An 11,852-nucleotide genomic window follows, 5' to 3' on the forward strand; every position below is an offset into this window, starting at 1 on the left:
TAGATAGATAGATAGATAGATAGATAGAGAGGGAAATGATGGGTCAATAGCACTGATGTAGATGCATCTAACCCTGGTTGTAAGCCTAGACTTGACATAAACTGTAAACTTGACCCTGGTTGATTGGAATGTTGTTCCAGGAACACGTTGGACTTGGTGAAATCATGTTCATCAGATAGATAGATAGATAGATAGATACATAGATAGACAGACATGACAACTCTAGCCAATAACAGTGTCATATTTATTTATAGATGTATAAGTTACTTTTATTTCAAAGATGAAAAAGCAGCCGAAATCAACGTATTCTTCGAAAAATGATGATTCTCAAAAAAACATATCTGAAGTTAAATATTTGTTTGTGAGTTTAAACTTATTTTACTACATGAAGGACATTTTAACTGGTGTATTAATTTGTATAATCATTGAAATCACAGAAAATCAGCTATGAAACAGCAACTACATGATGGCAAAGGAGTGTCAGCTGAGAGAAACCATAAATGTTTGTGTACAACAGTACTGAGTGCAACACGTTATCAAAGGAAGGTGTCCTTCATAACGCCAGGCTGCTCCATTGCAGCTTTCCTGCGAGCCGACGCTTCCAGGATCTTTTTGCGTGGCCCCAGCTGGATGCGGATGCCTTTGAGATCATCATCTGAGCAGAGCATTAGGGCTTCAAGATCCAAGTGTTCACGGGTGAACGCAGGACCAAAGTCCAACAGGCCGATCGATGCCAAGAACGAATCCAAGTGTGAGGTCTCCTCATCCTCATCCAGACCGATCTCCTCTTCATTCCAAGGCAGTTCTGAATCCTCGTCCAAACCCTCCAGTCTTTCATCCACAGTTTCAAACAACTCTTGACGGATGAGGAACCCTAGGTCTTCTGTATTACCAATGGGGAGGTCTTCAGGGTCCATGGCCATTTCCATGGCGAAGTTCCTGCGGAACACCATTTTCCCGAGACCAGGCCTTTCGAAAATAGACTTCACCTGACTGGCTCCCTCTTCATCTGAACCTCGCTCTGCATCGTCATCATCTTCCTGAATTTCATCCTGCTCATTGAAGACGTCAACAAAACCAGGTTTCTCTTGTGAGCCACCGTCTTGTTTGACAAAAATTACATTTCCGTCCCCTTGTCTACTCACTGTCCCTTTTTCCTTCTTCCCAAATTTACGCTGTAGGGTTCCCTTGATTGTCGAAGAGATAGATCCATTAGTGTCTGCGGCAATGATTTTTGAGAACTGATCACTGTTCATGCTGCTCAAGGTACCCGTGCTGGAATAGGAACTGCCCTCCGAAACATAACTGCCACGGGACATCTTGTCCATCTTACTCTGATGTCTCTTCTTGACACGTTCGCACTGCTTCACTCTGCGCTCGGCATCTTTAGTAGCCTGATCTTTCAGGCGTGCCACCCTTTTGGCATTCTGGCCTGTCTGTTGGGCGGCAGCAGTGTCCAGGAAGCGGACGCAGTCCATATGGTCTCGAGAGGCAGCCACGTCCATGGGAGTGTGGAAATCATTGTCCAGAGCGAAGAGATTGGCTCCAAAGTTCACTAAGAAGCTGACGATCTGCATGTGTCCGTTTGCAGAGGCGTGATGTAAAGGCGTGTTCCCCCAGATGTCACTTTTGTTCGGATCCCCCCTAAAAGACAGATAATAATGAACAATCATTTTAGCTATTGTACAGAGGAGTCAGAAAATGTATCATTATAATTAGTGATGCTTGCATTACTATTTATTTTTCTCATACTTCGGGTTAAAGGGTTAGTTCACCCAAATGAAAATTCTGTCATTAATTACTCACCCTCATGTCGTTCGAGACCCGTAAGACCTCCGTTCATATTCGGAACACAAATGAAGATATTTTTGTTGAAAGCTGATGGCTGAGAAAGGCTTCAGATAGGCCTCCATTGGCATTCTGTACACTTATACTCCCAAGACCGATAAAAGGCACTTAAAATGTCGTTACAAAGTCCATCTCACCACAGTGACTCTACAATAATCTTACGATGCGACGACAATAGTTTTTGTGCGCAAAAAAAAATCAAAATAACACCTTTATCCAGCTTGTTATTGCCTTCCGCGTGTGCCTCCACGACGCATGCGCGAGAATATGACGTAGCGCCGGGGTTCGGGAATCCATGAAAATGCACACTTAAGCCCCATTTTGAGCACTACGCCGAGACCTAAAGCACGATCAATGTAGAATCCAACAGCTTAGACACGCGCGTCTTCCTCTGATTGTAAACAAATCGCTTCTGGGTCATATGTCCGAACGCCGGATCTGCGTCATATTCTCGCGCATGCGTCGTGGAGGCACACACGGAAGGCAGTAACAAGTTGGAAAAAGGTGTTATTTTGATTTTTTTTGCGCACAAAAACTATTGTCGTCGCATCGTAAGATTATTGTAGAGTCACTGTGGTGAGATGGACTTTGTAACGACATTTTAAGTGCCTTTTATCGGTCTTGGGAGTATAAGTGTACTGAATGCCAATGGAGGCCTATCTGAAGCCTTTCTCAGCCACCAGCTTTCAACAAAAATATCTTCATTTGTGTTCCGAATATGAACGGAGGTCTTACGGGTGTCCAACGACATGAGGGTGAGTAATTAATGACAGAATTTTCATTTTTGGGTGAACTAACCCTTTAAGGGGTTTTGTGCTTTTACTATGGACAGGCAAATGCACCTCAAATCACGCTGCTTGTTGAAAAGAGCAGAGCTGGAAAGTAACCAACTATTTACTTGAGTACTGTACTTAAGTACACTTTTAGAGTATCTGTATACAGATGTATAAAGTATACTTTACTTGAGCGTTTATTTTTTCTGGAAACTTATTATTTTAACATTACATTTGAAAGAAAAATATTGTACTTTTTACTCCACTACATTTTTATCAAGGTCCTCGAAGTCAAAAGTCGTTTCTGTAGTAGATTTGAAAGTCGGTGGAAGCTTTTTTTCTTTTTCTTTTTTGCAGACAGCCTATCAATAATCACTCTTGTAAAGTCTTGACTATCAGATGTGTATCAGTGTATTGGATCCGTGCATTCGGGCTTAAACAACAATATAATAATGCGTTAAAAATGGAAATGTACTTTTGATACTTAAGTACTTTTAAAAACAAGTACTTTTACTTAAGTAAAAATCTGTTTTTACAACTTTCACTTGTAACGGGGTAATATTTGACCAGTAATACTTTTACTCAAGTAATGGAGTTGTGTACTTTTTCCACCTCTGGGAAAGAGGTCCCTGTTACTTTCCTAAATGATCAGTGTGGCAGTGATAGACCAGGCAGATAATTCACATTACACTGAAGGAGGGACTTCAGCCATATCTAGAGAATATCATTAGCCCCTTTAACACAGAGATTCAGGAAAATACCCTGATAATGTGTCCTGGGATTTGTTCTGGGATCGTTTGATCTTGGTTTATTCACACTGCCAGTGATATTCCAGAATCTGTGCATGTGTACACACACATCCCGTAAAGACGTGACATCATTGTGATGTGTAATGTCTCCGCAACATCTAAAGTTTGCTTATGATCTGTGAGACCAAGCCTGTGCATTTTTTTCTGATTCAATCATAAACTAGCACATCGCGTACAGTTCCTCTACCGGGAAAATGATCTCAGCTTCAGTGTTTTACTACGACACACCCTTTACAGCATTGATTATGGCATTTGTTCACACAGGGCGTTATGGGACTGATCCCGGCAATGTCCCCATCCTGGGATCAATCAGGAGATGTGTTTTTGTGTCCCAGACCTTCTCCTGGACCCACCTGGTGGAACGACCTGCCCATATCTATTCGAGCAGCCGAGACTGTATCCAGTTTCAAAAAACATCTAAAGACACATCTTTTCCAGCAGCACCTGACCAATCATGAATAGCACTTATCATTCTATACACTTTCTGTTTATTTATATATATATATATATATATATATATATATATATATATATATATATATATATATATATATATATATATATATATATATATATATATATATATATATATATATATATATATATACATTTGTTCTGTCCTATGTGTTCTGTGCTAGATTAACTGAGACTTGTTACAGCACTTGCATATTGTTGCCCTTAACGGTTTTAATTGCTTCTATTGCTCTCATTTGTAAATCACTTTGGATAAAAGCGTCTGCTAAATGACTAAATGTAAATGTGTTTGCGTTCACACAGAAGGCACTCTGGCAATTTTCCGGGATCAACGCACTGTGTGAAAGGGGCTATAGAGACTTGGGGGTGGGCTCTTTTGACTTAGACTATTAAAAAAACCACAGAGAACAACTTAGAAACCAACTAACAGTGGCTTTGTAACCACCCAGTAGTAAGTCCTTGAGACCGGACTAGGTCCATATTTTCATGATCATGGTTTTGTCATGGACTCTGGAGCATTTGGACTGTGTCTTGAGTCAAGTCTTGAGTACTTAAACACTACATATACATTTGTTTTGTGGTCTGTACTGACTTGCACATATAATCCAACAAAACCAGGCTTTATTCACGCCAAAGGAAAGCATATTTACACTGATTCTGCTGAAAAATCCTGCATTGCTGGTCACCAGCATAAGGTAGGTTACATGCGGACACCAGCTACACCAGCTCAGTTTTCTCCTTGAGAACATCAAGACTATGCTGGTCCACCAGCTAGACCAGCACTATACCAGCATAAACCAGCATGGACCAACATGGAATTCATCCTGGTTTATGCTGAATTGTTCAGCAGGGGAATTGGACTCGACCCACTTCTGGTCTCAGTCTAGCACAATCTACTCTTGACCTGGACTTGGGCTTGAATGAGCTGGGGTCAGTTGCATAAACTTAGCCACTATGTTAGACTGTGTCTTCAGAACTAGTTTGACCAACTAGCAGTTAACCAAGGGGTAATGATTCTTACTTTTCCAAAATTAGACTGATCTACCTTTAAGTCAAGTCTTTCAAAAAATAGATGACTAACTTTAAAAACTAGTCTAAGCAGTTTATGCAACAGTCCACGGCTCTTGAATACAACAGCTATAATGATAACAACACAGAGGAACGATATAGTTGGACGACACTAACAAAATAAATTTGTTTTCTAGCTGATGAAAGACAAAAATATTGACAGCTAATTAGAATCCATCATGCTTTAAAGAGACAACATAACTGCTGCCTGTTGGTGTGGACGCTAATATAGTTAAAGTCATTGTTATTGTTCTTTGTCTGAACAGGCCTTAAAGAGCACTTAATGTGATTTTTCCTTTTTAGTGTGAAAAGCTTTTGTGCATGCAAGCAATCTGCAGTTACAAGGTACAAAGTCTAAAACGCCCTATTTGTAGTCCTGCCATTTCTGTGACTTAGCCATGTCCCTAGAACAATTGGGTAAATTATTTTGCTATGACAAGGACATGCTCTCATTATCACAACAGATTGGGCCAGCTGACCAATCAGAAAAGACTGGGTGTTTCGAAAGGCAAAAAAGACAAAAAGGTTTCAGGTAAAGAGTGAAAAGAGGCACCGCAGCAATACACAGTATGCAAACTTTTTGTTATTTTTACTTTTAATCATGTAAATGTATACATTTTCTCAAACAAATTTAAGAATGAACTTGTAAATGATCACTTTTAGACATCAAAATAACTACAATCTTTGGTACCTCTCAGACTCATTTGTCCCCACCAGCAATTAAAATTCCACCCTCACATATTTTCCTCATAATTCATATGATGCTTGAAGTTACAATCATACAAAGAGTTAATATGTAACCTGCTGTAAAATGAAAGTCCAAGGGTAAACCATAAAACCTCTGATTACAATATCTACAAGAGCTTATCTCTCTGAGCACCATCTGTTCATCAGTGGACGAGGCACACAAGGGGCACATGTGGTGAATAGTATCATTAAAAAAAGAGACACATAACTTTTAGGCTCTCTCTTAATATCCATGAGCAGAAACACCTCTCACTGGCTTTAGCATTCATCACACAGCGCATTTAGAAAGGTGCTTGTACTGTTTAAGAGCCAACCATGGCAATCAGTGCTCTATGAGTGAGATCGGCCCCAATGCTGCTCTGGATAAATAAACTCTACCCTGAGCTAATGCTGGATAAACCGTGGATGGATGAAGAGGCCTATTGTTCCAGATTTGCATAACTAATTTGGCTGATTAAACTCTTGGCGTCAACTCTGGGAATTTTACTAACAATGTACGAAGCAGATCATGCGAGAAAGAAAGTTAGAGGAGGACACAGAGCCACCCAGAGAGAAACTAAATAAAGTGTAATTCTAATAAGTTTTCCTTTTTATAATGCTGAGTATTTTAATGGAAGGCTATTTTATTGATGACATCAGTTTCAAATTGTAGCCATAAGACATTCATGTGATTTGCTGTAGTAAACGCAAGAGTGATGATTGGTTTTCTCATAAAGCAAGAAGACTGGAACCGCCCATAGGTCATAAAGCTGGTTTAATCCGGGGAATCTGTCGTAATTTATAATAACTCCTTATGAAAACAATAATGTTTTCATACACCTGCAAGTTAGTTGCAATTATATTTAAGTAGATTATACTTTACATTTATACTAAATGCGATTATTACATTTTGACCCACTTAAGTAGGACCAAAGTACATCCTCATAATTATTTCTATTGTCTTTGAAATATGGTAAACATGTACTGAATGTACTGACTAAAATATACTTTAACATAATTTCTGTTGGAACTTTTATGGCATGTAATTGTGTAAAAGAGTACATTTAAAATATATTAACTTTAAATGTAATATTGAATAAAACAGGACAGTTAAAATCATAAGCAAGTACTTTACATGTGCTTTAGTGTGTTGGTCAACACATCAAAATAAGTGCACTTCTTTAAAGCATGACAAAAGATTAATAAAATAAAATTATTTTAAATGTACTTTAAACTCTTAATGTGATATTATTACAAAGTGATTTTTTAAAGAAAGTCTACTTAAGTGTGTTAAGTCATGAAAGTTTACTCTCACTTAAGTTGCTTTTTATTATTATTATTATATTATCTGCAAGTACAGTTTTTAAATATACTTTTAAGATCTTAAGTACACTACAAGTGCACATTCAATACGATTAAGCACACTTATATTTCACAAAGGTACCCACAGATTAATGAAAAGTCCTAGATTACAAACAGATCAAGATCACAGTTTGCTTGTATAGTAATAGATTGTTTGATATGTAACATGGACATCTATGGCCAACGATTAAACAAAATTGACAAAGACATACAAGCAAGGTAACAACCATTGTAAAAAGTTTTAGCAGTAACTTAAAATAAAACAAATATCGTTCTGGATGAAGGATCAATGTATAGATTTGATCAAATGTTTAAACCTAGCCATCGGCACACTGAACATGATCAAGTTTTGTGGGTTTTCTGAGCTCACCCTCTGCTACATATCAGCTGAAGTGCTTCAATGTGTCCGTGGTAAGCGGCCCAGAGAGTGGGTGTCATGCCGTCCTCATCCGGAGTGTTCAGGTCTTTTCTTGTGGCTTCTTTCAGTAGCTCCAAATAGCCATCAATGGCTGCTTTGTGATATCGTGACATGGCTGTGATAACTCTCTCTCTTCTTCAGCAAGCAAAAATGTATCTGATGAAGTGTTACAGGAGCATCGTTGCAGACATCTCTCGCGTGTTCTGTCTCTGTGTCTGAGGGAGGAGAAACTCTGATCACACTGCCTGGACACGACACTAATATCACTGTCGTAAACTAAAGTCCAGTCTGAGCTGTAATCGTTTACCAGACGCACCCCATCAGTGATAGTTTGACTGAGATATAAATAGGGACAACTATTTGCTCTTTTTGTTGAAGTTTTTACTTGATAATTTCAAATGTCAATATTTTTGGAAAGCTGTATCATTACATGATTTTAGAAGTCAAGAACGTTATTTCTATTCTTTAACCAAAAAGATGTCATTGTCTTTTTTTTCTGCTATTGTATTGATTCCTCCCTAACCAACACAACATGATTTGATTGAATGTGCCTTATACATGTATAAGACCCTAAGTCAAAGTGCAACTTTCATGCTATAGGCAAGTGCATATGAGTGAGTTTACAAAATCATTGTGCACATGGGCCTAAACGTGCATGGTAATACATTTCAATGTTAAGTTTTAAAGACTTAAAGTTTTAAAGACCAGCCCAGTCTACCAGCCCACTACATTTCCCATCATCCCTTACGTTCTTCACCTGCCCTCAGTCAACCATTATCCACAACTGATTCCCACCTTCTCTGCAATCACCACCACATACAATATATATTGCCAAAAGTTTTGGGACGCCTGCCTTTACATGCACATGAACTTTAATGACATCTCATTCTTAATCTGTAGGGTTGAATATGGAGTTGGCCCACCCTTTGCAGCTATAACAGCTTCAACTCTTCTGGGAAGGCTTTCCACAAGGTTTAGGAGTGTGTTTATGGGGATTTTTGACCATTCTTCTAGACGCGCATTTGTGAGGTCAGGCACTGATGTTAGATGAGAAGGCCTGGCTCGCAGTCTCCGCTCTAATTCATCCCAAAGCTGTTCTATCGGGTTGAGGTCAGGACTTGTGCAGGCCAGTCAAGTTCCTCCACATCAAACTCGCTCATCCATGTCTTTATGGACCTTGCTTTGTGCGCTGGTGTGCAGTTTGTTTAAAACAACCCATCTCAGGATCTCAGATGGAGGATCCAGGCCCACTGATGCAGCCTTCTCTGTAGACTGTTTATAAATGTTCTCAAACTCTTCTTCTGTTCTTCTGTGGGTCAGCCTCTTTAAAACTCCATCAACAATACTGCATGCTGTACACTGCAGCCAGGTCCATGTCTTTCTGCTGCAATGCATCAGATGCAACTGCAGTCACCCAGAAGATTGGACAGGTGATCTCCAGACACAAGAAGAAGAGTTGAGGAGTCTGGGGGGATCTTGCTGTGTCATTTCCTCAAGGAACTGCATGACAGATGGGAGGACCTTCACCAGAGTTTTAAGTGCACTCTCTCTACAGGCCCAACGAGTATCTGACAGTTTCTTCAGTTTCTGATCGTGGTGCTTCCTCTTCTGCATTTCAATAAATGCAGAGTGCCGTTTTGATGAGTTCGCAATAAAAGTGTAAAGTTTTTCAACTAGATTGCAAAAGTTGACAAAACAGTTTGACTTTGCACTTTCTACCAGATTAAGGCAGTGTGCCTGACAGTGCACATACAAGCCCCTTGGAATGCAGTCCCTATATACTGCCCACTCATGTTTGCAGCCCCATTATAACCTTGATCCCGGATGTTTTCTATTTTCAGGTCATTTTCTTCCAGATAGAGCCATCACAAGATTTTCAAGAGCATTTCCTGAACACCTGAATGAATCGTTCCTTTATTTTCATGTTGTGTACATATCTCACAACAAAGGAAACCTATTCAGTGTGGGACACATCTGTCGTTTCATCCAGAAGTATCGAAAAGATTTTGCTCTCTTGAATTTCTTCTCTGATGACACGTTTTACTGAAATAGCCAAAGCTTTGATTAAGTCATTCTGGGATCTTTTTTGGGTTCCCTGCTTCTCTTTTACTGTCATACTTGCTGAACAACTCCACAAACTCTTAGAAATTCCCTTGATTTGGGCTTGATGAAGTCTCATCATCTTCACTGAAAGACATGCCCTTTCTTGCCAGGAAAAGAGTAATGGCAATCAAAACGAGACAACACTTCTCTGTTCCTCTCCCTCTCTTGTCTTTTGCAGCTTGTGACTCAAGCTCACCCACTTCAAAAGCAGCCTCCAGTATTTTTTTTTCTTGAAGGAGTTCCACCTCACCATACCACACATGTGAGCCTCTGAGGCACTGTGCTCTTAATTTTTTTTCCAAAGCCTTCCTCCAGCGATTTAACCTTACAGTTTTCCAGTTAGTGTGACTCTTGAATCTTTCGTCATTTAAAAAAGACGGCAGCTGAAACAAAACATGGCATCAGTGCCAGGAGAATATTCTAGCCATGGGTTATTCCCATACCTCTTCTTCTGAAATGACGTCCCTCTACATTCTTTGGAAATGACAGTGCTGGCTGGCAAGGTTCAATATTATCAGACATTCGGATAAAGGCCTCATCGTACTTTACTTTATGAATTGTATGAATTGCCTATAATAAAAGATGAACCAAACATATTTTTATTCCAAGATCAACAGTCTGTCATTAGTCTTTAGTCTGCCACAAAAAAACAACATTAAAATCATGAACTCAAATGTCATTGTGAAAAGAAAAAAAATGACTGTTGTAAGTAACAGTGCGTAAATCAGACCTTTCTGTATAGCCTAACGCTAATAAGCTTAAACAAAAATAACGAAATAATTGTGTAGTGAGGTATTTTTTGTACACAGTGCCGCGAACAAAAATCACTTCTTTACGCGTGCATCACTGTCCTCCTCGCAGCTGCAGCAACTTGCGCTCTCTTCATCAAGGCTTAAAACAAAAAGGGGACAAAAAGGTCGTATTGTCTTACTTTCATCGCTTAAGGCTGTGGCAATCCATGGATACTTCCCCACCCACTCCTCCCGGTACCTGCAGAGGATCACCTTTGGATCGCTTGAGTCCCTATATTGCAACACTTCCCTGGCTCTTGTTACCTTGAACTCCTCTTCCAAGGACTTGAGTGGTAGTTGCAGTTTGTTGCGGTGCCCATAGAGTGTGATGCTGCTTAGACTTCTTGGAAGCCCCAGCCATTTTCTTAAGTGGCTGCTGACCTTCCTCTCTAAAGTTTCCACCGTCGAGATTGGCACTTCATAGACAAGGAGTGGCCACAGGATCCTGGGAAGAATGCCATGCTGGTATAGCCAAGCTTTGAACTTCCCTGGCAATCCGGACCGATCCACTGACTTCAGCCATCTGTCCAGCTCAGTGCAGGTTGCCTGGATGGATGCTGTGTCCCTCCGGGTGCTGTCAAACACCTTGCCTAAGCACTTGACAGGCTTCTCAGTGACGGTTGGGATTGTTTCCCCTGCGACACTGAACCGGAACTTGTCATCTACCTTTCCTCCTTTCAGCACCATTGATCTCGACTTTGCTGGTTTAAAACGCATCCGTGCCCACTCTATTAGTTTTTCAAGACCCTTTAGAATCCACCGGCAGCCTGGGACTGACTCTGTGGTGACTGTGAGGTTGTCCATAAATGCTCTTTTTGGTGGCTGACGTTGGGCTGAATTTGTCTTTGGCCCCCTGCACTCTGGTTCAGCAGACTTTATAAGCATGTTCATGGCCAGGGAGAACAGAATTACGGAGATGGTACAGCCTGTGATGATACCCATCTCGATCTTGTGCCAGCCTGATGTCACTGCTCCTGAAGAGGTTCTCATCCTGAAGTTGTTGTAATAATCAGCGATGAGGTCTCTGACCCTAGTGGGGACGTGATGTTTTGTCAGAGTGTGCTGCACAAGCTTGTGTGGTATTGAGCCATATGCATTTGCCAGATCAAGCCACAGCGCTGACAGATTGCCCTTGTTCTCTCTGGCCTCTCTGATGAGCTGCGTCACCACCCCTGTGTGTTCCAAGCATCCAGGCATTCCTGCGATTCCCCCCTTCTGAAATGATGTATCGATAAACCTATTCTTTGAGAGGAAGGTGCACAGCCTGTTGGAGACAGCACTGAAGATCTTGGCTTCCACACACAACAGAGAGATAATGTGGAACTGGTCTATCTTCTTAGAGTTCTCCTCCTTTGGAATCCAGACCCCTTCTGCAACTCTCCACTGGTCAGGAATCCTTCCCCTCCTCCAGATGACACGCAGGATCTTCCACAGGCGCAGCAGGAGTTTAGGACAGTTATTGTACACTTTGTATGAAGTG

The 11,852-nt window shown here is 40.6% G+C and overlaps 1 protein-coding gene across 1 annotated transcript; it reads right to left on the reverse strand.

Moving 5' to 3' along the window:
- Window positions 1-225: 225 nt before the first annotated feature.
- anks4b (ankyrin repeat and sterile alpha motif domain containing 4B) lies at window positions 226-7,695 on the reverse strand. The gene is made up of 2 exons (XM_079833144.1): window positions 7,431-7,695; window positions 226-1,644 (listed from the first exon to the last, which is right to left on the reverse strand). Exons 1-2 carry the CDS (start codon window positions 7,589-7,591, stop codon window positions 537-539), a joined length of 1,269 nt encoding a protein of 422 aa, XP_079689270.1. The 5' UTR covers window positions 7,592-7,695; the 3' UTR covers window positions 226-536.
- Between the last annotated feature and the right edge of the window lie 4,157 nt (window positions 7,696-11,852).

The sequence above is a fragment of the Gobio gobio genome (genome assembly GCF_949357685.1).
Source record: "Gobio gobio genome assembly, chromosome: 1".
Lineage (NCBI taxonomy): Eukaryota > Metazoa > Chordata > Actinopteri > Cypriniformes > Gobionidae > Gobio > Gobio gobio.